The sequence below is a fragment of the Oncorhynchus mykiss genome, chromosome 20, assembly GCF_057628025.1.
Source record: "Oncorhynchus mykiss isolate SJ-2025 chromosome 20, ASM5762802v1, whole genome shotgun sequence".
Lineage (NCBI taxonomy): Eukaryota > Metazoa > Chordata > Actinopteri > Salmoniformes > Salmonidae > Oncorhynchus > Oncorhynchus mykiss.
Window position 1 is genome coordinate 49,284,627 of NC_143041.1, and position 25,320 is coordinate 49,309,946.

The 25,320-nt window shown below is 43.1% G+C and overlaps 2 protein-coding genes across 3 annotated transcripts in view; one reads left to right on the top strand and one right to left on the bottom strand.

Moving 5' to 3' along the window:
* Nucleotides 1-3,097: 3,097 nt before the first annotated feature.
* Nucleotides 3,098-12,225, bottom strand: LOC110499517 (peptidyl-prolyl cis-trans isomerase A). The gene is made up of 6 exons (XM_021576651.3): nt 11,899-12,225; nt 9,052-9,082; nt 6,161-6,249; nt 5,920-6,016; nt 5,177-5,252; nt 3,098-3,395 (listed from the first exon to the last, which is right to left on the bottom strand). The coding sequence occupies exons 1-6, from the start codon at nt 12,058-12,060 to the stop codon at nt 3,260-3,262; spliced, it is 591 nt and encodes a 196-aa protein (XP_021432326.1). The 5' UTR covers nt 12,061-12,225; the 3' UTR covers nt 3,098-3,259.
* An 8,376-nt stretch (nt 12,226-20,601) lies between these two features.
* Nucleotides 20,602-25,320, top strand: part of tbata (thymus, brain and testes associated) — a 14,233-nt gene continuing 9,514 nt past the window's right edge. Inside the window, exons 1-3 of one of the 2 annotated variants that reach the window (XM_036956408.2) lie at nt 20,815-20,870; nt 21,375-21,585; nt 21,702-21,875. In XM_036956408.2, coding sequence (XP_036812303.2) covers nt 21,381-21,585; nt 21,702-21,875 — 379 coding nt within the window. In that variant the 5' untranslated portion in view covers nt 20,815-20,870; nt 21,375-21,380. Of the gene's footprint in view, nt 21,586-21,701; nt 21,876-25,320 lie in introns of both variants that reach the window. The other variant, XM_036956409.2, reaches the window with a different exon arrangement.

Genomic DNA, 25,320 nt, shown 5'->3' on the forward strand with positions numbered 1-25,320 from the left:
CTTCAAGACAGCTGGAAACGCATTCCAGGTGAAGCTGGTTGAGAGAATGCCAAGAGTGTGCAAAGCTGTCATCAAGGCAAAGGGTGTAAATAAGAATTTGTTCTTAACTGACTTGCCTAGTTAAATTTAAAAAAACAATTATAATTTTGAATATCTTTGAAAAGCCATTAACTGTTCTGTGTATCTAGGAAAATGCTATTTGTATTAACAAACAAGTGCCTTATGTATTATTATCTGTGAAAAGGTGCTTATTGTGTAGGGTATGTACGCTACCGTTCCAAAGATGTTTCTGTTAAAGATATTGAAGCACTAATGCTATCATGAATGAAAATTGGCATTATATAGAGCAGAAATGATACCAGAACTAGATAGTAATTCACCACTGTGCTATATGAAATAAATACACCAAAAAATGTAATGCTGCAATTGTTGACAAAATAATTGACTTGTTTTTAATTTTTTGTATGAAATAAAAATGTTGCCTCCTTCCTAGTAAAAAGGGATGTACCTACAGTTATAGGGCAGGTTACATGTGTATGCATTACTTCCTGAATGTACCTACAGTTATAGGGCAGGTTACATGTGTATGCATTACTTCCTGAATGTACCTACAGTTATAGGACAGGTTACATGTGTATGCATTACTTCCTGAATGTACCTACAGTTATAGGACAGGTTACATGTGTATGCATTACTTCCTGAATGTACCTACAGTTATAGGACAGGTTACATGTGTATGCATTACTTCCTGAATGTACCTACAGTTATAGGACAGGTTACATGTGTATGCATTACTTCCTGAATGTACCTACAGTTATAGGACAGGTTACATGTGTATGCATTACTTCCTGAATGTACCTACAGTTATAGGACAGGTTACATGTGTCTGCATTACTTCCTGAATGTACCTACAGTTATAGGACAGGTTACATGTGTCTGCATTACTTCCTGAATGTTTGGATTGGAAGGAAGTTTATCTGTTTGTGCCAGTCTGTGTTATCATGCCAAATCCTTGGCTTGACAGGTGACCACGAACAGATCTGGGACCAGGCTATAAAAGCAGACCACAGATCTGGGACCAGGCTATAAAAGCAGACCACAGATCTGGGACCAGGCTATAAAAGCAGACCACAGATCTGGGACCAGGCTATAAAAGCAGACCACAGATCTGGGACCAGGCTATAGAAGGAGACCACAGTTCTGGGACCAGGCTATAGAAGGAGACCACAGTTCTGGGACCAGGCTATAGAAGGAGACCACAGTTCTGGGACCAGGCTATAAAAGCAGACCACAGTTCTGGGACCAGGCTATAGAAGGAGACCACAGTTCTGGGACCAGGCTATAAAAGCAGACCACAGTTCTGGGACCAGGCTATAGAAGGAGACCACAGTTCTGGGACCAGGCTATAGAAGGAGACCACAGTTCTGGGACCAGGCTATAAAAGCAGACCACAGTTCTGGGACCAGGCTATAGAAGGAGACCACAGTTCTGGGACCAGGCTATAGAAGGAGACCACAGTTCTGGGACCAGGCTATAGAAGGAGACCACAGTTCTGGGACCAGGCTATAAAAGCAGACCACAGTTCTGGGACCAGGCTATAGAAGGAGACCACAGTTCTGGGACCAGGCTATAGAAGGAGACCACAGTTCTGGGACCAGGCTATAGAAGGAGACCACAGTTCTGGGACCAGGCTAAATCATATGGGTTGACATGTAGAAGTACTGTAAAATGGTAAAGATCCGATGGAACTGTGTGAAGGGTGTTCTGGTGGAACTGTGTGAAGGGTGTTCTGGTGGAACTGTGTGAAGGGTGTTCTGGTGGAACTGTGTGAAGGGTGTTCTGGTGGAACTGTGTGAAGGGTGTTCTGGTGGAACTGTGTGAAGGGTGTTCTGATGGAACTGTGTGAAGGGTGTTCTGGTGGAACTGTGTGAAGGGTGTTCTGGTGGAACTGTGAAGGGTGTTCTGATGGAACTGTGAAGGGTGTTCTGATGGAACTGTGTGAAGGGTGTTCTGGTGGAACTGTGAAGGGTGCTTCAGCTCTTGCTGTGAAAAAGGTCTGTGAAACCCAACAGTACGCACAATAGGCCTGATTCAGACTTAAGAAATCTTTTCCTTTTTTACACTGAGTTAACCACTTCTCAGAAGTTTGTATTCAGACTGACTGTACACAGGTCCATATAAGACTTTGCAAGTCTCTCTCTCCTCTCGGAGGACCATGCCTCAGGACTACCTGGCATGACGACTCCTTGCTGTCCCCAGTCCACCTGGTCGTGCTACTCCTGTTAACTGTTCTGCTTGCGACTATGGAACCCTGATCTGTTCACCGGACGTGCTACCTGTCCCAGACCTGCTGTTTTCAACTCTAGAGACAGCAGGAGTGGTAGAGAGACTCTGAATGATTGGCTATGAAAAGCCAACTGACATTTACTCCTGAGGTGCTGACCTGTTGCACCCTCGACAACCACTGTGATTATTATTATTATTTGACCCTGCAGGTCAACTATGAACGTTTGAACATCTTGGCCACGTTCTGTTATAATCTCCACCTGGCACATCATGGCACCACTCCAAAAGTAACAAAAGATAATTCCATTCAGACATCAGCCCGATAAGAAACAGAGTCTTCTCCTCCTACTTGCATTAGTCAAACCCAGCCCAAAACAAAAACGGTTCTTCCTGACTTAACAGGATCCGTGGTGGAATGGAAGACAGAGAAATACAACAGAAAAAAGCACATTCAGAGCCAAGCCGTTTCTCAATAAAGAGGAAATTAAAACATCTCCGATGTTAGTGCCGGTCCCCTGATGCTTACGCACAGACAACTTGTTTCTTGGAAACTTTCACATTGGATGAGTTAACACAGGGCCAGTAGTAGAAATAATTTATAAAAAAAGATCAAATCACAGAATAGCTTTCCCCCTAAAAAGTGTTTGACACAATATCCTGGAAAAAAAAACTAAACACGCTATTGTCACTGTGTTTAAAGAGGAAGATCTAAACTTATTTCAAACCTCGTTTACATTTGTATACAATCACATCTCTATTATACCTGGGAACAGATTTCTAAAATTAAAATAACTTGGAACTCATTTCCTCGTGTTTTTAGGTCTTTTATGTCCAACAATAATACAAATTAAATGTAAAAAATTATAAATCACACCAGGCTATTAGAAACCATCATGCCCGCTTCGTGGGCGTGCCTCATTTCCCCAATGCCGTGCACTATATAGGGAATAGGGTACAATTTGGGACTCCCAGACTACTTAAGCTCTCCACAGTCCGCGATGGTGATACTCTTGGAGGTACGCCCCGAACGAGATCCGAACATCTCCACTTTCCTGATCACATCCAGTCCCTGGGTCACGCTGCCAAACACAACATGTTTGCCATCCAGCCTGAGAGAGAAGAGGAAGAGGTTTATTAACTTTCCCCTGGATTGAGAAAGAAAATAATAATTGTCTGGGGACGCACTGTATGTAGACAGCGTCTCAGCGTAGTCCTGATCTAGGATCAGGTCCTCCCTGCCCACACAATATTATTCTTTATGATATAAACTGATCCTACAGTGCCTCTGGAAAGTATTCAGACCCCTCGACTTTCATGATTGTTAAGTTACAGCCTCAAATGGATTAAGTCTTCTTCACCCCCCCTCAATCTACACACAATACCCCATAATGACAAAGCAAAAATATTCACGTTTCTTGCTAATTTATTACAAATAAAAACTGAAATATGCATTTACAAAAGTGTTCAGACCTTTTACTCAGTACTTTGTTAAAGCACCTTTGGCAGCGATTACAGCCTCGGGTCTTCTTGGGTATGACGCTAGAAGCTTGGCACACCTGTATTTGGGGGGTTTCTCCCATTCGTCTCTTCAAATCCTCTCAAGCTCTGTCAGGTTGGATGGGGAGCGTTGCTGCACAGCTAATTTCAGGTCTCTCCAGAGATGTTCGATCGGGTTCAAGTTCGGGCTCTGGCTGGGCCACTCAAGGACATTGAGACTTGTCCTGAAGACACACAACTGTCTAGGCTGTGTGCTTAGGGTCGTTGTCCTGTTGGAAGGTGAACCTTCACTCCAGTCTGAGGTCCTGAGCGCTCTGTAGCAGGTTTTCATCAAGGATCTCTGTAATTTGCTCCGTTAATCTTTCCCCTCGATCCTGACTAGTCTCCCAGTCCCTGCCGCTGAAAAACATCCCCACAGCATGATGCTGCCACCACCATGCTTCACCGTAGGGATGGTGCCAGATTTCCTCCAGACATGACACTTGGCATTTAGGCCAAAGAGTTCAATCTTTGTTTCATCAGACCAGAGAATATTGTTTCTCATGGTCTGAGAGTCTTTAGGAAAACTCCAAGCGGGCTGTCATGTGCCTTTTACTGAGGAGTGACTTCCGCCTGGCCACTCTACCATAATGGCCTAACTGGTGGACTGCTGCAGAGATGGTTGTCCTTCTGGAAGGTTCTCCCATCTCCACAGAGGAACTCTAGAGCTCTGTCAGAGTGACCATCGGGTTCTTGGTCACCTTCCTGACCAAGGCCCTTCTCCTCCGATTGCTCAGTTTGGCTGGGAGGCCAGCTCTAGGAAGAGTCTTGGTGGTTCCAAACTTTTTCCATTTAAGAATGATGGAGGCCACTGTGTTCTTGGGGACCTTCAATGCTGCCTAAATGTTTGAGTACCCTTCCCCAGATATGTGCCCCGACACAATCCTATCTCTGAGCTCTACGGACAATTCCTTTGACCTCATGGCTTGGTTTCTGCTCTGACACGCACAGTCAGCTGTGAGACCTTTATATAGACAGGTGTGTGCCTTTCCAAATCACGTCCAATCAATTGAATTTACCACAGGTGGACTCCAATCAAGGATGATCAGGATGAAAACAGGATGCACCTGGGTTTTTAAAGTCTCGTAGCAAAGGGTCTGAATACTTATGTAAATAAGGTATTTGCTTATTTTAAATACATTTGCTAAAATTTCAACAACAAAAAAACTGTTTATGCGTATTGTGTGTAGATTGCTGAGGATCTTTAAAACAATCTATTTTAGAATAAGGCTGTAACGTAAGAACATGTGGAAAAAGTCAAGGTGTCTGAATACTTTTAGAATGCACTGTATATCTGCAGTCCTACTCAGACACTATCAACACAGCAGGCCCTGGTCTGTTTCTCTGTCCGTACCACTCTGTCTTGTCGGTGCAGATGAAGAACTGAGAGCCGTTGGTGTTGGGCCCAGCGTTGGCCATTGACAGAATGCCTAAATGGAAAAACGAAACACCACATTACATTATGTAACTAGACCCTAAGTGATGCCTGTCAAGTAAGCTTGAGGTACTGTACACAAACACTCGTCAAGACAAGCCGAGTTTCAGTTCGTATGACAACATCCTTGATATCTAGTTAGTGATCTGAAATATCAAGAGGCCTAATTACTCAGAATCAGAAACAGCTAGATTTGGTCAATTGATTCTTTATGGCTGTGTTAACCGAAATAGGTAATCGTCCTCAACCACAATAAGTTGGTTATGCAGTAAGGCTCTCGTTGAAACATCCGCAATGCAATGCTGCCATCTAGTGGTACGAAGGGGACTCATTAAAAAATAACCCAAAAAGGTAGGCTACAGTATTCTGGAAATACATTTCAAATCTAGAATGTTGCCAGATCATTTCAATCTAGAATGTTCCCAGATCATTTCAATCTAGAATGTTCCCAGATCATTTTAATCTAGAATGTTCCCAAATCATTTTAATCTAGCATGTCAATCGATCACTTGTCAATTCCATTGCAGTCAGTCGTCGGCAAGCCATTTCTTTCACATGATAACGAGCGATTGGGAGTTGGCATAATAGCGCAAACAGACTGACACTCAGGCAAGATCAGGTCAACTTGAACCCAGACAAAACAGAAAGGGTGAATCACTTACCAGGTCCCGTGTGCTTCAGTTCGAAGTTCTCATCTTTGAATTTGGGTCCGTAGATAGATTTCCCTCCGGTTCCATTGTGATTAGTGAAGTCTCCCCCCTACAGAGTCACACATTTAGAGGGGTCAGAGAAAGGCTTACATGTGTGTTTGGGGCAAAGATACTATGGAGTTACCACAATATTAATAAAGAAAGGTATAGGTGATCATTAGGGGTTCTCAAACTAAAACATTACTTGACCTACCTGGCACATGAACTGTGGGATGATCCGATGGAAGATGGATCCCTTGTAGCCAAAACCATGTTCTCCTGTGCACAGTGCTCTGAAATTCTCTGAGAGGGAGAAATCATGGTTTAGCCAGGGCTCTCCAACCCTGCTCCAGGAGAGACATCGTCCTGTAGGTTTTTCGCTCTAGCCCCCAGTTGCAAACTAACCTGATGTCAGTTTATCAAGCAGCTAATTATTAGAGTCAGGTGCGCTAGAGGTTGCTAGGTTGTAGTGGAAACCTACAGGACGGTAGCTCTCCGGGAACACAGTGGGAGAACCCTTTTTAATAGGGTTACACCATGAACAACAGGATGTACGAATACAATAACTTTCATTCAAAGTATGAATTACACTCACACTCTCTGGACTGACATTGCTCGTTTTGATAGGTTCTAATTTCTTCTTTAAAAAAAAAAAAAAAAACATTTGGATTATGTGTGTATTGTTAGAAATTAATGCACTATTGGCGCTAGAAACATAGGTGGTGAAGCATTAAACTGAAGTTGATCGATCCCTGTCGAGGGAGGAGCAGATTTTTGTATATAAAACAGTCAAACTTAGCAACTTCAACTCTTGCACATTTTCTCATGAAAAGTATATTTCAACACTCGGCTACTCAGGCAAAATTGCCAAACTACTAAACTTGGAGCCAATCAAAACTCCTGTACATACCCCTCGTGATGAAGGCAACCAATGACCTGCTTCTATCTATGATGTAAACACAGCCTCTTGTGAAAACGTGAACCTGCTGTCTGATTACGCTAGAGGATCAGATATAGCTAGCTAGCTCCCAGACTGAAGAGGATCAGATATAGCTAGCTAGCTCCCAGACTGAAGAGGATCAGATATAGCTAGCTAGCTCCCAGACTGAAGAGGATCAGGTATAGCTAGCTAGCTAGCTAGCTCCCAGACTGAAGAGGATCAGATATAGCTAGCTAGCGCCCAGACTGAAGAGGATCAGATATAGCTAGCTAGCTCCCAGACTGAAGAGGATCAGATATAGCTAGCTAGCTCCCAGACTGAAGAGGATCAGATATAGCTAGCTAGCTCCCAGACTGAAGAGGATCAGGTATAGCTAGCTAGCTAGCTCCCAGACTGAAGAGGATCAGATATAGCTAGCTAGCTCCCAGACTGAAGTGGATCAGATATAGCTAGCTAGCTCCCAGACTGAAGTGGATCAGATATAGCTAGCTAGCTCCCAGACTGAAGAGGATCAGATATAGCTAGCTAGCTCCCAGACTGAAGAGGATCAGGTATAGCTAGCTAGCTCCAAGACTGAAGAGGATCGGGTATAGCTAGCTCCAAGACTGAAGAGGATCAGATATAGCTAGCTAGCTCCCAGACTGAAGAGGATCAGGTATAGCTAGCTAGCTCCCAGACTGAAGAGGATCAGGTATAGCTAGCTAGCTCCAAGACTGAAAATAGATACATATCTGTTTGAGTGCACTTGAAATATGGAGCAGGCATTACAACTTGTCTTGAGAATATGAAGAGGTAGCTCTGTGGAGCATTTAGACAATTTATCAACTAGCCAATGTGCCAGGTTAGACGAGCCAGCTACTGTAAATGTCAATTTGTCAGCTAGCCAATGTGACAGATTAGACGAGCCAGCTACTGTCAATGTCAATGTGTGTTTCATTAGCTCTCACTCCCGTCAGTGAATTCAAATAGTTGAAATCAGGATTTGGCATGATTATACACACACACAGTGCATTCGGAAAGTATTCAGACTCCTTGACTATTTCCACATTTTGTTACGTTACAGCCTTATTGACAAATGTAATACAGTTTTCCTCCCTCTTCAATCTACACACAATAACCCATAATGACAAAGCAAAAACAGTTTTTGGGATATTGTTTTGCTATTTTAGTACAAATAAATGGAAATATCACATTTTACACAAGTATTCAGACCCTTTACTCAGTACTTTGAAGCACCTTTGGCAGCAAATGTAATACATTTGAGAATAAGGCTGTAAGGTAACAAAATGTGGAAAAAGTCAAGGGGTTTGAATACTTTCTGAAGGCACTGTACATACGAACAAAGACCAAGTGTGTCACCATTTGAGTACGGTGGCAAGTAGCGACGATGTCTCAGGCCGTATTTAAATATACTTTAACCTACTAAATCGAACTAATATAAAACACAACATGTAAAGTGTTGGTCCCATGTTTCATGAGCTGAAACTAAAGATACCAGAAATGTTCCGTAAACAAAAAGCTTATTTCTCTCAAATGTTGTACGTCCCTGTTAGGGAGCGTTTCTCCTTCACCAAGAGAATCCATCCACCTGACAGGTGTGGCATATCAAAAAAGTTGATTAGAAAGCATGATCATTACACAAGTGCACCTTGTGCTGGGGACAAAAGGCCACTAAAATGTGCAGTTGTGTCACACAACACAATGCTACTGCCTACCCCGGTCGACGCTGGTCCAATTGTACGCCGCCATATGGGACTCCCAATCATGGCCGGTTGTGATACAACCTGGTTTCGAACCAGGGACTGTAGTGACACCTCTTGCACTGAAATGCAGTGCCTTAGACTGCTGCACCACTTGGGAGCCTGTTTGTCTGTCCAGCTAGAGAACATACAAGTATTTATTTAAAAAATATACATAATTGACATTGGCAACAAACGGAAATGCGTTCAGAAATAAATATACACAATATGTAAAAAAAACCTAAAAAATAAAACCAGCTCCTCCCGACAGAGATCGATCATCTCTAAAAGTAAAAACAGATGGCCTAGTACAGCCCACCACCTAATAAGCATTTCACCGCACCTGTGATAAAAGATGATGTATGCGACCAATAGAGTTTGATTTGAATAATAGGACTGAATCATGAATAGTTGTTCTTCCCCTACCTGCTGTTTTGGGCACAACATCTGCATTCAGCTGCAAAATAAAAAAATAGCATACGTTATGAGACAGTCAGTTGCATGCAGCTAGCTAATCTGATTAAATCATGCTGTAATACACAATTCATTGCTATATAAAGCCTGAAACTAATTCCCATCAAAAATCACGTAAATTAAAAGCCAGAATGTTGAATACAATTACATTTAAAAAGGAAACACTACCAGTTGTCCTTTTGCTGCTTGAAATGTTAGGGTTAGGAAAGTATTGTTAACCAAACTTTCTAGAGAGCCGGTAGGTGGTTGGATATGCAGTTTGCTCGTCAATAGCTAACAGAAGCAAGCAATGAGAGGATGAAGAAAAAAATCAGTGCCTTCGGGAAAATATTCAGACCCCTTGACTTTTTCCACAATGTTACCTTACAGCCTTATTCTAAAATGTATTGAAATTGTTTCCCCTCCCCCTTATGTATTTTATTTAACTTATTTTATTTAACTTTAAGGTAAGTCAGTTAAGAACAAATGCTTATTTACAATGACGGCCTACTCCGGACGACGCTGGGCCAATTGTGCGCCGCCCTATGAGACTCCCAATCATGGGCGGATGTGATACAGCCTGGATTCGAACCAGGGTGTCGCCTCTTGCACTGGGAGCGCACGCACATACATTTTTGATAATTTATTAAAAATTAAACAGAATTATTACATCTACATAAGTATTCAGACCCTTTACTCAGTACTTTGTTGAAGCACCTTTTGGCAGCGATTAGAGCCTCAAGTCTTCTTGGGTATGATGGTACAATCTTGGCACACCTGTATTTGGGGAGTTTCTCCCATTCTTCTCTGCAGATCCTCTCAAGCTCTGTCAGGTTGGATGGGGAGCGTTGCTGCACAGCTATTTTCCGTTCTCTGCTTAGGGTCTTTGTAACGTTGGAAGGTGAACCTTCACCCCCAGTCTGAGGTCCTGAGCACTCTGAAGCAGGTTTTCATCAAGGATCTCTATGTACTTTGCTCCGTTCATATTTGCTTTGATCCTGACCAGTCTCCCAGTCCCTGAAAAACATTGCCACAACATGATGCTGCCTCCACCATGCTTCACCGTAGGGATGGTGTCAAGTTTCCTCCAGACGTGACGCTTGGCATTCAGGCCAAAGAGTTCAATCTTGGTTTCATCAGATCAGAGAATTGTGTTTCTCATGATCTGAGAGTCTTTAGGTGTCTTTTGGCAAACTCCAAGTGGGCTGTTGTGTGCCTTTTACTGAGGAGTGGCTTTCGTCTGACCACTCTACCATAAAGGCCTAATTGGTGGAGTGCTGCAGAGATGGTTGTCCTTCTGGAAGATTCTCCCATCTACACAGAGGAACTCTGGAGCTCTGTCAGAGTGACCATCAGGTTCTTGGTCACCTCCCTGACCAAGGCCCTTCTCCCCCGATTGCTCAGTTTGGCTGGGCAGCCAGCTCAAGGAAGAGTCTTGGTGGTTCTAAACTTCTTCCATTTAAGAATGATGGAGGCCACTGTGTTCTTGGGGACCTTCAATGCTGCCTAAGTGTTTTGGTACCCTTCCCCAGATCGGCGCCTCTAAATAATCCTGTCTCGGGCGCTCAACGGACAATTTCTTCAACCTCATGGCTTGGTCTTTGCTCTGACATGCACTGTCAACTGTAGGACCTTATATAGACAGTTGTGTGCCTTTCCAAATCACGTCCAATCAATTCAATTGACTACAGGTGGACTCCAAGAAAATTAAAGAAACATCTCAAGGAGGATCAATGGAAACCCCATTGTTATCATTATGGGGGTATGTTCCATTGTTATCATTATGGGGGTATGTTCCATTGTTATCATTATGGGGGTATGTTCCATTGTTATCATTATGGGGGTATGTTCCATTGTTATCATTATGGGGGTATGTTCCATTGTTATCATTATGGGGGTATGTTCCATTGTTATCATTATGGGGGTATGTTCCATTGTTATCATTATGGGGGTATGTTCCATTGTTATCATTATGGGGGTATGTTCCATTGTTATCATTATGGGGTATGGTGGGTAGATTGATTAAATAAATAAAAAAGTCCTCAATTTTAGAGTAAGGCTATAACATCAACATGTGGAAAAAGTCAAGGGGTCTGAATACTTTCTGAAGGCACTGTGTGTGTGTGTGTGTGTGTGATATATATATAAATAATATGCATCTGGTGGACATGGTGCCCAAGTGAACCATATACCTACTAAAAAGTCTGGTAAACAATACTTTATTTTGTTTAAAATCTGGAACAACTGAAGGATAAGTTTAAATGTAATTTTGTTAAACGTTCTGGCGTTTAAATTCCGATGTCCACCAGATGCATATTATACGTTTAGTTTTGCTTAATGTCTAACCCGCATTTGACACGCGGGCTTCGCTTTTCATTCCCCTAGTTAAATGCTGGTTAGTTATAGTCTGTACTACCACACAGTAAAACAACTCAGGAGATGAACATATTGAACACATGCGGCTCCATTTGACTTCCGCCGGAACACAAAGAGTTTGATGCATCTGGTGGACATGAGGAATATTTACAAGATTTTACAGGCATCCGTTTCAGGCTGCATATACACCAAATAATTGCGTATTAAATCAGACTAGTAGCTAGTTTGTACTGTAGGCCCAGTTCTACAGGGCTGGCATACTAACTAGTTGGGCTGTAATTTAGGTCCAAATGAGTTCTTCACGTCGGTTTCCAGTCGCATCTGATGCATTATCAGACGCATACTCGTCATCTCAAAGGCCGAGGCCCAAAACAAATGAACTACTTAATAGCCCAGTTACGTAAACCATCGGATCAAGTTCTTAGTAAAGACTCCTGAACTCACCTCGAAGGTTACTCTTCCGACGGGCTGGTTGTCAGCTGCAATGTCAAAGTAGACGACCGGGTTGGCGGCTGCTGGGCCAGCAGAACACATCCGAGCGGCGGTAAACGCCAACGAACGTCCTGAAATGAGCTTGACCCTACTCGGTAAAGCGGCAAGTAGCATTTTTAAGGCTGGGTGTGAACATAAAATGGACTTGAGATGGTGTGAAGTACCACGTTAAGTGGTTACATATGCCGCTGTGACCGCAAAGAGGAAGGTCTTCCCTAAGATCTCGGAAGAATATCTACGGTTTGTGAAACCCGGACGCGCAACATCGCGAGAGTTCCCGGGACGCGTTAGAAACAGAATGGGAAGATCAGGCCTGGGTTTGAGAAGTGAAACATTATTCCTTAGTTGTTCATTTTCTCGAAACCTAAAGGCACAACCTCGATTCGAGCCAATGTCTTAAATAGTTGAACATGTTATTACTCCAACCTCGTGAAAGTGACAAACTGACACGTTTTTCATTTTCGTCAAAAACAACTTTATATTGATGGAGTGCCTTTTGATTTGACTGCCTGCACATGCGCAGTTCGGCTCGAGACACCAATGGAACTAGATGCACAAGCGTTTCGCTACACTCGCAATTACATCTGATAACCATGTGTATGTGACAAATAACATTTGATAATGCGAATATTCAACTTTTGTTGCACACATCCAGATAACGCTGTGTACTATTTTGCGCTGAACCCTGTTGTTGTGACCTAGGCGTTAGACCTTATAACGTGTTCCCATGCATAGATAGATACAGTAAAGAGGTCAATGTGGTTTGAATATACACTGAACAGAAATATAATTGCAACATTTAAAGTGCTGGTTTCATGAGCTGAAATAAAATATCCCAGAAATGTTCCATATGCACAAAATATTTATTTCTCTCAAATTGTGTGCACGGAGGGCTCGTGTTTCGGAAGACGCATGGCTCTCGACCTTCCCCAGGAGTTGCAGTAATGGGACAAGACTGTAACTAACATTTGGATATCACAAAATAGTAGAAAAAAAGGGGTAAAAAGTACCACAAGATAAATAAGATAGGCCACACCTGTCAGGTTGATGGATTATCAAGAAGCTGATTAAACAGCATGATCAATACACCGGTGCTGATGCACATTCCCAGGGAAAATGGATAGATTTCTGTTATTAACAGGTCTCTCTATTAATTTCCATATATATTAACATATCCTAGGACCAACAGATAATCATTATATCGTAGCCTCCCCTGCAGATCTTAAGCCTAAATACGTGGTTCGCCCCTCCTCTCTGTTTTTTTTTCTTCCCCTCATTTGAAAATGGAATCTTCCACAGAAAATGGTATCTTCCATAGAAAATGGTATCTTCCACAGAAAATGGTATCTTCCACAGTGGTTGTTACAGATTTGGGGTGCCTACTAAATCAAACCTGTTCATGTGTAATGAAAAAATATCAAATGATAGCTTTGTACCGCTTAGCTCTAGTCCAGGGTGTTACGTACGTGTAAGGCACTGGATCAGAGTTAATGATCTCCATGGGATTGATATAGCTGAGGTTTCAAATTCAGATATTAAATAAACGAAATAGGGATGTGGCAGTGCGTTGTCAAAAGATTAAGCAATTGATTTCATGATTTAAGTGACAGGGCTACATTGATATCAGTTATTCTATCAACATCCAATAATATATGTCTCTCTTGTACTGTAACAGAACCGATTTCTAAAGCATAATGAAGTTTAAAATGTTAGGCTATGTTTACAATAATGTTTACAATAATGTTTACAAGAATGTTTACAATAACCAGGATGTTTTAAACGGCCACGCTCAAGGTCCTAAACGATATCTTAACCGCCATCGATAAGAAACATTACTGTGCAGCCGTATTCATTGATCTGGTTTTCGACTCTGTCAATCACCACATCCTCATCGGCAGACTCGACAGCCTTGGTTTCTCAAATGATTGCCTCGCCTGGTTCACCAACTACTTCTCTGATAGAGTCCAGTGTGTCAAATCAGAGGGTCTGCTGTCCGGACCTCTGGCAGTCTCTATGGGGGTGCCACAGGGTTCAATTATTGGACCGAATCTCTTCTCTGTATACATCAATAATGTCGCTCTTGCTGCTGGTGAGTCTCTGATCCACCTCTACGCAGACGACACCATTCTGTATACTTCTGGCCCTTCTTTGGACACTGTGTTAACAACCCTCCAGGCAAGCTTCAATGCCATACAACTCTCCTTCCGTGGCCTCCAATTGCTCTTAAATACAAGTAAAACTAAATGCATGCTTCAACCGATCGCTGCCTTCACCTGCCCGCCCGTCCAACATCACTACTCTGGACGGCTCTGACTTAGAATACGTGGACAACTACAGATACCTAGGTGTCTGATTAGACTGTAAACTCTCCTTCCAGACCCACATCAAACATCTCCAATCCAAAGTTAAATCTAGAATTGGCTTCCTATTTCGCAACAAAGCATCCTTCACTCATGCTGCCAAACATACCCTTGTAAAACTGACCATCCTACCAATCCTCGACTTCGGCGATGTCATTTACAAAATATCCTCCAATACCCAACTCAACAAACTGGATGCAGTCTATCACAGTGCAATCCGTTTTGTCACCAAAGCCCCATATACTACCCACCATTGCGACCTGTACACTCTCATTGGCTGGCCCTCGCTTCATACTCGTCGCCAAACCCACTGGCTCCATGTCATCTACAAGACCCTGCTAGGTAAAGTCCCCCCTTATCTCAGCTCGCTGGTCACCATAGCATCACCTACCTGTAGCACGCGCTCCAGCAGGTATATCTCTCTGGTCACCCCCAAAACCAATTCTTTCTTTGGCCGCCTCTCCTTCCAGTTCTCTGCTGCCAATGACTGGAACGAACTACAAAAATCTCTGAAAACTGGAAACCCTTATCTCCCTCACTAGCTTTAAGCACCAACTGTCAGAGCAGCTCACAGATTACTGCACCTGTACATAGCCCACCTATAATTTAGCCCAAACAACTACCTCTTTCCCTACTGTATTTATTTTATTTATTTATTTATTTTGCTCCTTTGCACCCCATTATTTCTATCTCTACTTTGCACATTCTTCCACTGCAAAACTACCATTCCAGTGTTTTACTTGCTATATTGTATTTACCTTGCCACCATGGCCTTTTTTTTGCCTTTACCTCCCTTATCTCACCTCATTTGCTCACATCGTATATAGACTTGTTTCTACTGTATTATTGACTGTATGTTTGTTTTACTCCATGTGTAACTCTGTGTCGTTGTATGTGTCGCACTGCTTTGCTTTATCTTGGCCAGGTCGCAGTTGTAAATGAGAACTTGTTCTCAACTTGCCTACCTGGTTAAATAAAGGGAACTTGTTCTCAACTTGCCTACCTGGTTAAATAAAGGTGAAATAAAAAAACAAAAAAACGTTGATACAGTTAAATATAATGATATTTTTAGCCATACATTTTATAAGAAAAGAAACCAATACAAAATAATTTACAAAAATAAAATAAAAACAGTAACATGGGAAACTAAATGTAAATGGTCTTTAAGAAAGTCACATTTTCTATAACAAAAATAAAAACAATATCATACATTTCTTTAACATAAGGCTGTAATATATCCTTAAAATACCACTTGTATATTGACAATAATTAGCAACAATTATGATATGCACGTAGTTCCAGAATAACATTGAAAGAGAGCGGATAGCTACAGCTGCTGCTACCATGCTGTGTTGTTGTCTTAGGTCTCTATGTAGTGTTGTGGTGTCTCTCTTGTCGTCATGTTGTGCTGCTACCAGGCTGTGTTGTTGTCTTAGGTCTCTATGTAGTGTTGTGGTGTCTCTCTTGTCGTCATGTTGTGCTGCTACCAGGCTGTGTTGTTGTCTTAGGTCTCTATGTAGTGTTGTGGTGTCTCTCTTGTTGTCATGTTGTGTTGCTACCATGTTGTCGTCATGTTGTGCTGTGTTGTTGTCTTAGGTCTCTATGTAGTGGTGTTTCTCTTGTCGTCATGTGTGTTTTGTCCTATATTTTGTAGGTAGAATCCCCGTCCCCACAGGAGGCCCTTTGCCTTTCGGTAGGCCGTCCTTTTGCCTTTCGGTAGGCCGTCCTTTTGCCTTTCGGTAGGCCGTCCTTTTGCCTTTCGGTAGGCCGTCCTTTTGCCTTTCGGTAGACCGTCCTTTTGCCTTTCGGTAGGCCGTCCTTTTGCCTTTCGGTAGGCCGTCCTTTTGCCTTTCGGTAGGCCGTCCTTTTGCCTTTCGGTAGGCCGTCCTTTTGCCTTTCGGTAGGCCGTCCTTTTGCCTTTCGGTAGGCCGTCATTGTGAATAAGAATTTGTTCTTAACTGGACTCGCCTAGTTAAATATTTTATAAAACATGTTTTAAAGTGCTGCACTACACAGGGAAAAGGGTTCCATTTGGGACACAACCTACTATGACAGAAGGACAGTACCTGTTGTGTCTTTGGCTATGCCGGATGAATTGATAAGACATGCTATTCTATAAAATAATCTCTCTGTAATCAATATCACCGGATTGAGCTAATCATGTAAATGTAATTAACTAGAGAGTCGGGCACCACGAAATAATATTTATAGACCTCTTAAAGACCTAGTAATATCTAGGTAATATCTTACATCAATAGCAGTCAATATCAATTGTCATCTTACTTCAGTCTCATAATCTGAAAGTTGTAAATTCTTGGTTATCTGCAAGAACCCTGGCTAACAAGTTGAGTCAGCAATACAACATTGGGTTTAATTATTTATTTACTAAATACCTAACTAATCACACAGAATTCACATACATGCAATTAATCATAACTTGATTACAAATTACGTCATAAAGGAAAACGTCCCTAGCGGGCGGAACAGATATGACAGCTTGTTACACAAAGGAAAAGGGGCTGGGTTGAGTGAAAGAGTGGGAGACTGAGGAACAAAGGGAAGAAGCTGTGCTATCGTAAATACAGTATCTTATGCATTCTAAATTACCGCCCATTTGGAAAAGGAAAATGCAATAAATATTTACTCTGAGCTGCGCTTCAGTAGGTTGGTGGTAGATGGAAGACCGTGTTACCAAATGTGCCTAATCTGTTTATTAATATATTTTCATGTTCAAAATTGTGCACTCTAAAGGTTAAAAAAATATTATAAAAAAATGTGTTGCACAATCCAGGTGTGGACATCTCTTAGAGACTTACCCAGAAAGACTCTGCTGTAACCAAAGGTGATTCTAAAATGTATTGACACAGGGGTGTGAATACGTATGTGAATGAGATATTTCTGTATTTCATTTTCCATACATTTGCAAACATAAAAAAAAAAACTTGTTTTCACTTTGTCATTATGGGGTATTAAGTGTAGATGGGTGCGATATTTTGTTGTTGTTGGTGTGTGTGTGTATGCAGGTGCTTGTGTGGTGTTCTTACTGACCTGGACCGAGGCAGGCCAGTTGGTGTTCTTACTGACCTGGACCGAGGCAGGCCAGTTGGTGTTCTTACTGACCTGGACCGAGGCAGGCCAGTTGGTGTTCTTACTGACCTGGACCGAGGCAGGCCAGTTGGTGTTCTTACTGACCTGGACCGAGGCAGGCCAGTTGGTGTTCTTACTGACCTGGACCGATGCAGGCCAGTTGATGTTCTTACTGACCTGGACCGAGGCAGGCCAGTTGGTGTTCGTCTGTCGGTCCTCGTGATGGTAGCATTTAAACTGCAGCTCCACATCTGACCTGCAGGGGGACAGAGGAAGACGCGTCAAACACACTGCATTAGTAATTCAACTGCTGACACTTCCCATAGCTGTTTACCTTGCAAGCAAACACTGCTATTGGTCTCTGTCTGCTGGGTGCGTTAGATGTAACACACCCTGCTATTGGTCTCTGTCTGCTGGGTGCGTTAGATGTAACACCCCCTGCTATTGGTCTCTGTCTGCTGGGTGCGTTAGATGTAACACCCCCTGCTATTGGTCTCTGTCTGCTGGGTGAGTTAGATGTAACACACCCTGCTATGGGTACTTGTCTGCTGGGTGCGTTAGATGTAACACACCCTGCTATGGGTACCTGTCTGCTGGGTGCGTTAGATGTAACACACCCTGCTATGGTCTCTGTCTGCTGGGTGAGTTAGATGTAACACACCCTGCTATGGTACCTGTCTGCTGGGTGCGTTAGATGTAACACACCCTGCTATTGGTCTCTGTCTGCTGGGTGCGTTAGATGTAACACACCCTGCTATGGGTACTTGTCTGCTGGGTGCGTTAGATGTAACACACCCTGCTATGGGTACTTGTCTGCTGGGTGCGTTAGATGTAACACACCCTGCTATGGGTACTTGTCTGCTGGGTGCGTTAGATGTAACACACCCTGCTATGGGTACTTGTCTGCTGGGTGCGTTAGATGTAACACACCCTGCTATGGTACCTGTCTGCTGGGTGCGTTAGATGTAACACACCCTGCTATGGTACCTGTCTGCTGGGTGCGTTAGATGTAACACACCCTGCTATGGTACCTGTCTGCTGGGTGCGTTAGATGTAACACACCCTGCTATTGGTCTCTGTCTGCTGGGTGCGTTAGATGTAACACACCCTGCTATGGTGCCTGTCTGCTGGGTGAGTTAGATGTAACACACCCTGCTATGGTCTCTGTCTGCTGGGTGCGTTAGATGTAACACACCCTGCTATGGTGCCTGTCTGCTGGGTGAGTTAGATGTAACACACCCTGCTATGGTCTCTGTCTGCTGGGTGCGTTAGATGTAACACACCCTGCTATGGGTACTTGTCTTCTGGGTGAGTTAGATGTAACACACCCTGCTATGGTACCTGTCTGCTGGGTGAGTTAGATGTAACACACCCTGCTATTGGTACTTGTCTGCTGGGTGAGTTAGATGTAACACACCCTGCTATTGGTCTCTGTCTGCTGGGTGAGTTAGATGTAACACACCCTGCTATGGGTACCTGTCTGCTGGGTGAATTAGATGTAACACACCCTGCTATTGGTCTCTGTCTGCTGGGTGCGTTAGATGTAACACACCCTGCTATGGGTACTTGTCTTCTGGGTGAGTTAGATGTAACACACCCTGCTATGGTACCTGTCTGCTGGGTGAGTTAGATGTAACACACCCTGCTATTGGTACTTGTCTGCTGGGTGCGTTAGATGTAACACACCCTGCTATGGGTACTTGTCTGCTGGGTGAGTTAGATGTAACACACCCTGCTATTGGTCTCTGTCTGCTGGGTGAGTTAGATGTAACACACCCTGCTATGGTACCTGTCTGCTGGGTGAGTTAGATGTAACACACCCTGCTATTGGTCTCTGTCTGCTGGGTGCGTTAGATGTAACACACCCTGCTATGGTACCTGTCTGCTGGGTGCGTTAGATGTAACACACCCTGCTATGGTGCCTGTCTGCTGGGTGCGTTAGATGTAACACACCCTGCTATTGGTCTCTGTCTTCTGGGTGCGTTAGATGTAACACACCCTGCTATGGTACCTGTCTGCTGGGTGCGTTAGATGTAACACACCCTGCTATGGTACCTGTCTGCTGGGTGCGTTAGATGTAACACACCCTGCTATTGGTCTCTGTCTTCTGGGTGAGTTAGATGTAACACACCCTGCTATGGGTACCTGTCTGCTGGGTGCGTTAGATGTAACACACCCTGCTATGGGTACCTGTCTGCTGGGTGCGTTAGATGTAACACACCCTGCTATGGGTACCTGTCTGCTGGGTGCGTTAGATGTAACACACCCTGCTATGGGTACTTGTCTGCTGGGTGCGTTAGATGTAACACACCCTGCTATGGTACCTGTCTGCTGGGTGCGTTAGATGTAACACACCCTGCTATTGGTCTCTGTCTTCTGGGTGAGTTAGATGTAACACACCCTGCTATGGGTACCTGTCTGCTGGGTGAGTTAGATGTAACACACCCTGCTATTGGTCTCTGTCTGCTGGGTGAGTTAGATGTAACACACCCTGCTATGGGTACCTGTGCCTTAGGGTTCTGTTGACTTTTCTGTTAGAGCAATTCAATTCAATTATTTATATGTTGTATTTAATAAAATCTCAAGGTGATGAGATGAAAATCTCTTTGAATATTTGACATGGTTTACCTGAGTAGCAATTAATTCAAATGTTGTTGTATTCAACAAATTAGTAAGCGACTAAAACGGATTTAATCTGAAACATTCGCTTATTCTTGAAAATGAAAAAAGCCAATCCTGTTTCTGATCAACATTCCCAAAACGTGTCGGATAGAAACAAACATTTAGAAAGGCTCCGATGAAAGACTGACTTCATTACCTGACTTCCACTCCCGCAGCTTCGATATAATCCCTCGCTCTTCTCTCGGGGTTTATAAGGGGCCAGTTGGCATGATGGCTCATTTCAATTTCCTCTCCTCCACATCATGGAAATGACTTGAAAATAGAGGGATATGGAAAGGGCTTTTTATAGAAAAACTCACAGCTGAAAAAGTGTAAGATGTTATGTTATTATTGTCTGTCTGTCTGTCTGTCTGTCTGTCTGTCTGTCTGTATTCATTCCTAATATGTTATTACTAATCTTGTATTATTTCAATTGTCTCAAGACTTAAAAATCCTCCTTTAACCCGTCTCCTACCATTGATCTACACGGATTGAAATGGATTTTAACAAGTGACTTCAATAAGGGATCATAGCTTTCACCTGGATTCACCTGGTCAGTCTATGTCATGGGAAAGAGCAGGTGTTTCGTATACTCAGTGTAGGTAATGGCGTGCCATTTGGAATGTAGCCTGTGTGTGTGTGGCCTCAGAATATACATGGATTTCCTCAGGGATTAATGCACAGGGTGGAAGTTACAGTCCCCATTGTTATTAAGGGATGCTTTTCTTGTTCATGTTGAGAGCTGAGTCTCCTAGCAACATGGGAAACATTGGACACTAAGTCAGAGTCTGAGAGAGGCTATGTGGACTTCCTGAGGTAGGACACGTTTATATTTGATTTATTAAAGAGTTTTTAATAAAACATTTTTTTTTTTAAAAGACATCAGATTTTTGTTATTTTTCATGTCTTGCTTAACAAAACTCTAGACCTAAAGACACCTTATAAAATCATGATATTTTATTTAAAAAAAAACAAACATTTTGAGCACTAAAGCTGCAACAACTTTGCCTGCACAAGACTGTTACGAAGTCCACATGACTTATCAAGTTTCCATGACAACATGATATTATTTATATACAGTATTGTGCACACTGTACACGACAAGACTTTGGGTTGTATAGTGTGGAATTTAAATGTTACCTTTCAATGGCAATTGATCTGTCTCTAATAGTACCATTTAGCAATCGCTTTTATCCAAAAGCAGGTGACCCCGGGAATCGAACCCACAATCCTGCCCATTTGCAAGCACTGCGCTCTACCAACGGGAGCCATATCACCCCTTTGCATCCACAATAAAACTCTGTGATATTTCTCTCACAGATCGTCATGTCGGTCTTTAACAGCCCAGATCCTTGTGGTGAAAAGAAAATATCTGACAGGAACACGGGTCATCACGACGATAATGTTATGTCGTACACGGCCAACGTTTCCAACATGGCCACTAGGGGCAGTCCACGCTTTGGAGCCTTGAGTCACCACTCCTTCTTCTCCAGACACAACCCTCACCCACACAGAGTCACACACATCCCAGGTGAGAGACCGTATTGGACCAAGGCACCCTATTCCCTATGTAGTGCACTTTCTTTTGACCAAGGTCCATATGGAATAGGGTGCTATTTGTGACACAGCCTTTCTTTTCCTCTATAGGTCTAAATGGGCTTCCAGTGTGCATGGTGAATGACGACTGGTACGTGACCACCTCACTGTTCCCCCATCCACTCATCCAGAGTCAGGTATTCAGGACGAGTTCAGGAGCACCTTTCTCCCTGCCTGCAGGACACAGCGTGTTCGCAGGCAGATACAGCACCGGACACAGAACAGGTGAATTTATAAAAGGTTGCAAACCTCCCGGAAACTTCTCAAAAAATGTCCAGGTTTTCCAGAATTCCTGTTTAGAAGAATGAATTTGTTGCATTTTGAAATTAATATTGACAGAACATTGAGACAATTAGTTATTTAGCGATAGCAGACACCACTCTGGAACACATACATATATTCTCTCTCTCTCTCTCTCTCTCTCTCTCTCTCTCTCTCTCTCTCTCTCTCTCTCTCTCTCTCTCTCTCTCTCTCTCTCTCTCTCTCTCTCTCTCTCTCTCTCTCTCTCTCTCTCTCTCTCTCTCTCTCTCTCTCTCTCTCTCTCTCTCGAGCATATTGAAGTGATACAGTCTACTGTGGGCTCAACACACCTCTGTTCTCTCTATAGAGCATATTGAAGTGATACAGTCTACTGTGGGCTCAACACACCTCTGTTCTCTCTATAGAGCATATTGAAGTGATACAGTCTACTGTGGGCTCAACACACCTCTGTTCTCTCTATAGAGCATATTGAAGTGATACAGTGGGCTCAACCCACCTCTGTTCTCTCTATAGAGCATATTGAAGTGATACTGTGGGCTCAACACACCTCTGTTCTCTCTATAGAGCATATTGAAGTGATACAGTCTACTGTGGGCTCAACACACCTCTGTTCTCTCTATAGAGCATATTGAAGTGATACAGTCTACTGTGGGCTCAACACACCTCTGTTCTCTCTATAGAGCATATTGAAGTGATACAGTCTACTGTGGGCTCAACACACCTCTGTTCTCTCTATAGAGCATATTGAAGTGATACTGTGGGCTCAACCCACCTCTGTTCTCTCTATAGAGCATATTGAAGTGATACAGTCTACTGTGGGCTCAACACACCTCTGTTCTCTCTATAGAGCATATTGAAGTGATACTGTGGGCTCAACACACCTCTGTTCTCTCTATAGAGCATATTGAAGTGATACAGTCTACTGTGGGCTCAACACACCTCTGTTCTCTCTATAGAGCATATTGAAGTGATACAGTCTACTGTGGGCTCAACACACCTCTGTTCTCTCTATAGAGCATATTGAAGTGATACAGTCTACTGTGGGCTCAACACACCTCTGTTCTCTCTATAGAGCATATTGAAGTGATACAGTCTACTGTGGGCTCAACACACCTCTGTTCTCTCTATAGAGCATATTGAAGTGATACAGTGGGCTCAACCCACCTCTGTTCTCTCTATAGAGCATATTGAAGTGATACAGTCTACTGTGGGCTCAACACACCTCTGTTCTCTCTATAGAGCATATTGAAGTGATACAGTCTACTGTGGGCTCAACACACCTCTGTTCTTATTTTAAGATACTCTAACAAAGAAATAGGGTTTCTGACATTTTCGGAAAATCAAATCAAATGTATTTATAAAGCCCTTCGTACATCAGCTGATATCTCAAAGTGCTGTACAGAAACCCAGCCTAAAACCCCAAACAGCAAGCAATGCAGGTGTTGAAGCACGTTGGCTAGGGAAAAACTCCCTAGAAAGGCCAAAACCTAGGAAGAAACCTAGAGAGGAACCAGGCTATGAGGGGTTGCCAGTCCTCTTCTGGCTGTGCCGGGTGGAGATTATAACATAACATTTTCAAATGTTCATAAATGACCAGCATGGTCAAATAATAGATCTGGGACAGCTTCCATAGCCGCAGGCAGAACAGTTGAAACTGGAGCAGCAGCACGGCCAGGTGGACTGGGGACAGCAAGGAGTCGTCATGCCAGGTAGTCCTGAGGCATGTTCCTAGGGCTCAGGTCCTCCGAGAGAGAGAAAGAAAGAATTAGAGAGAGCATACTTAAATTTACACAGGACACTGGATAAGACAGGAGAAGTACTCCAGATATAACAAACTGACCCTAGCCCCCCGACACATAAACTACTGCAGCATAAATACTGGAGGCTGAGACAGGAGGGGTCAGGAGACACTGTGGCCACATCCGATGATACCCCAAGACAGGGCCAAACAGAAAGGATATAACCCCACCCACTTTTCCAAAGCACAGCCCCCACACCACTGGAGGGATATCTTCAACCACCAACTTACCATCCTGAGACAAGGCCGAGTATAACCCACAAAGATCTCTGCCACGGCACAACCCAAGGGGGGGCGCCAACCCAGACAGGAAGACCACGTCAGTGACTCAACCCACTCAAGTGACGCACCCCTCCCAGGGACGGCATGAAAGAGCGCCAGGGACCCTGCCCCTTTAATAGGGTTAGAGGCAGAGAATCCCAGTGGAAAGAGGGGAACCGGCCAGGCAGAGACAGCAAGGGCGGTTTGTTGCTACAGAGCCTTTCCGTTCACCTTCACACTCCTGGGCCAGACTACACTCAATCATATGACCCACTGAAGAGATGAGTCTTCAGTAAAGACTTAAAGGTTGAGACCGAGTTCGCGTCTCTCACATGGGTAGGCAGACCATTCCATAAAAATGGAGCTCTATAGGAGAAAGGCCTGCCTCCAGCTGTTTGCTTAGAAATTCTAGGGACAATTAGGAGGCCTGCGTCTTGTGACCGTAGCATACATGTTTTTATGTACGGCAGGACCAAATCAGAGAGATAGGTAGGAGCAAGCCCATGTAATGCTTTGTAGGTTAGAAGTAAAACCTTGAAATCAGCCCTTGCATTAACAGGAAGCCAGAGTAGGGAGGCCAGCACTGGAGTAATATGATAACATTTTTGGGTTCTAGTCAGGATTCTAGCAGCTGTATTTAGCACTAACTGAAGTTTAGTTAGTGCTTTATCCGGGTAGCCGGAAAGTAGAGCATTGCAGTAGTCTAACCTAGAAGTAACAAAAGCATGGATTGATTTTTCTGCATAATTTTTGGACAGAAAGTTTCTGATTTTTGCAATGTTACGTAGATGGAAAAAAGCTGTCCTTGAAACAGTCTTGATATGTTCGTCAAAAGAGAGATCAGGGTCCAGAGTAACACCGAGGTCCTTCACAGTTTTATTTGAGACGACTGTACAACCATTAAGATTAATTGTCAGATTCAACAGATGATCTCTTTGTTTCTTGGGACCTAGAACAAGCATAAAGTAACATGGGTTTAAATGAGAACCATAAGAATACACTAGTTGATTTTCAAAATGGACCTGTTCCTTGGCCAATCAGTTTCACATCTTCAAAATTCATTAAAATCTTTAGAAACTATAGCTATAAACATTCGCATAAATTATCTCACCAACAGGAACTCCTGAATCTTTCAAGCTAGAGACACCAAACCAACTTCCACATCTTCAGGCTATCTTCAAATTCATCAAATTATTTATCAACTGTAACTACATAAATATGTGTACATTTGCATAAGGTAGAGGTACCAAACCAATTTTCACAAGTTCAGGCTATCCTAATGTGAAATCCTTAAAAATATTTATCAACTATAACTACATAAATGTGTTACATTTGCATAAAATACCTAGA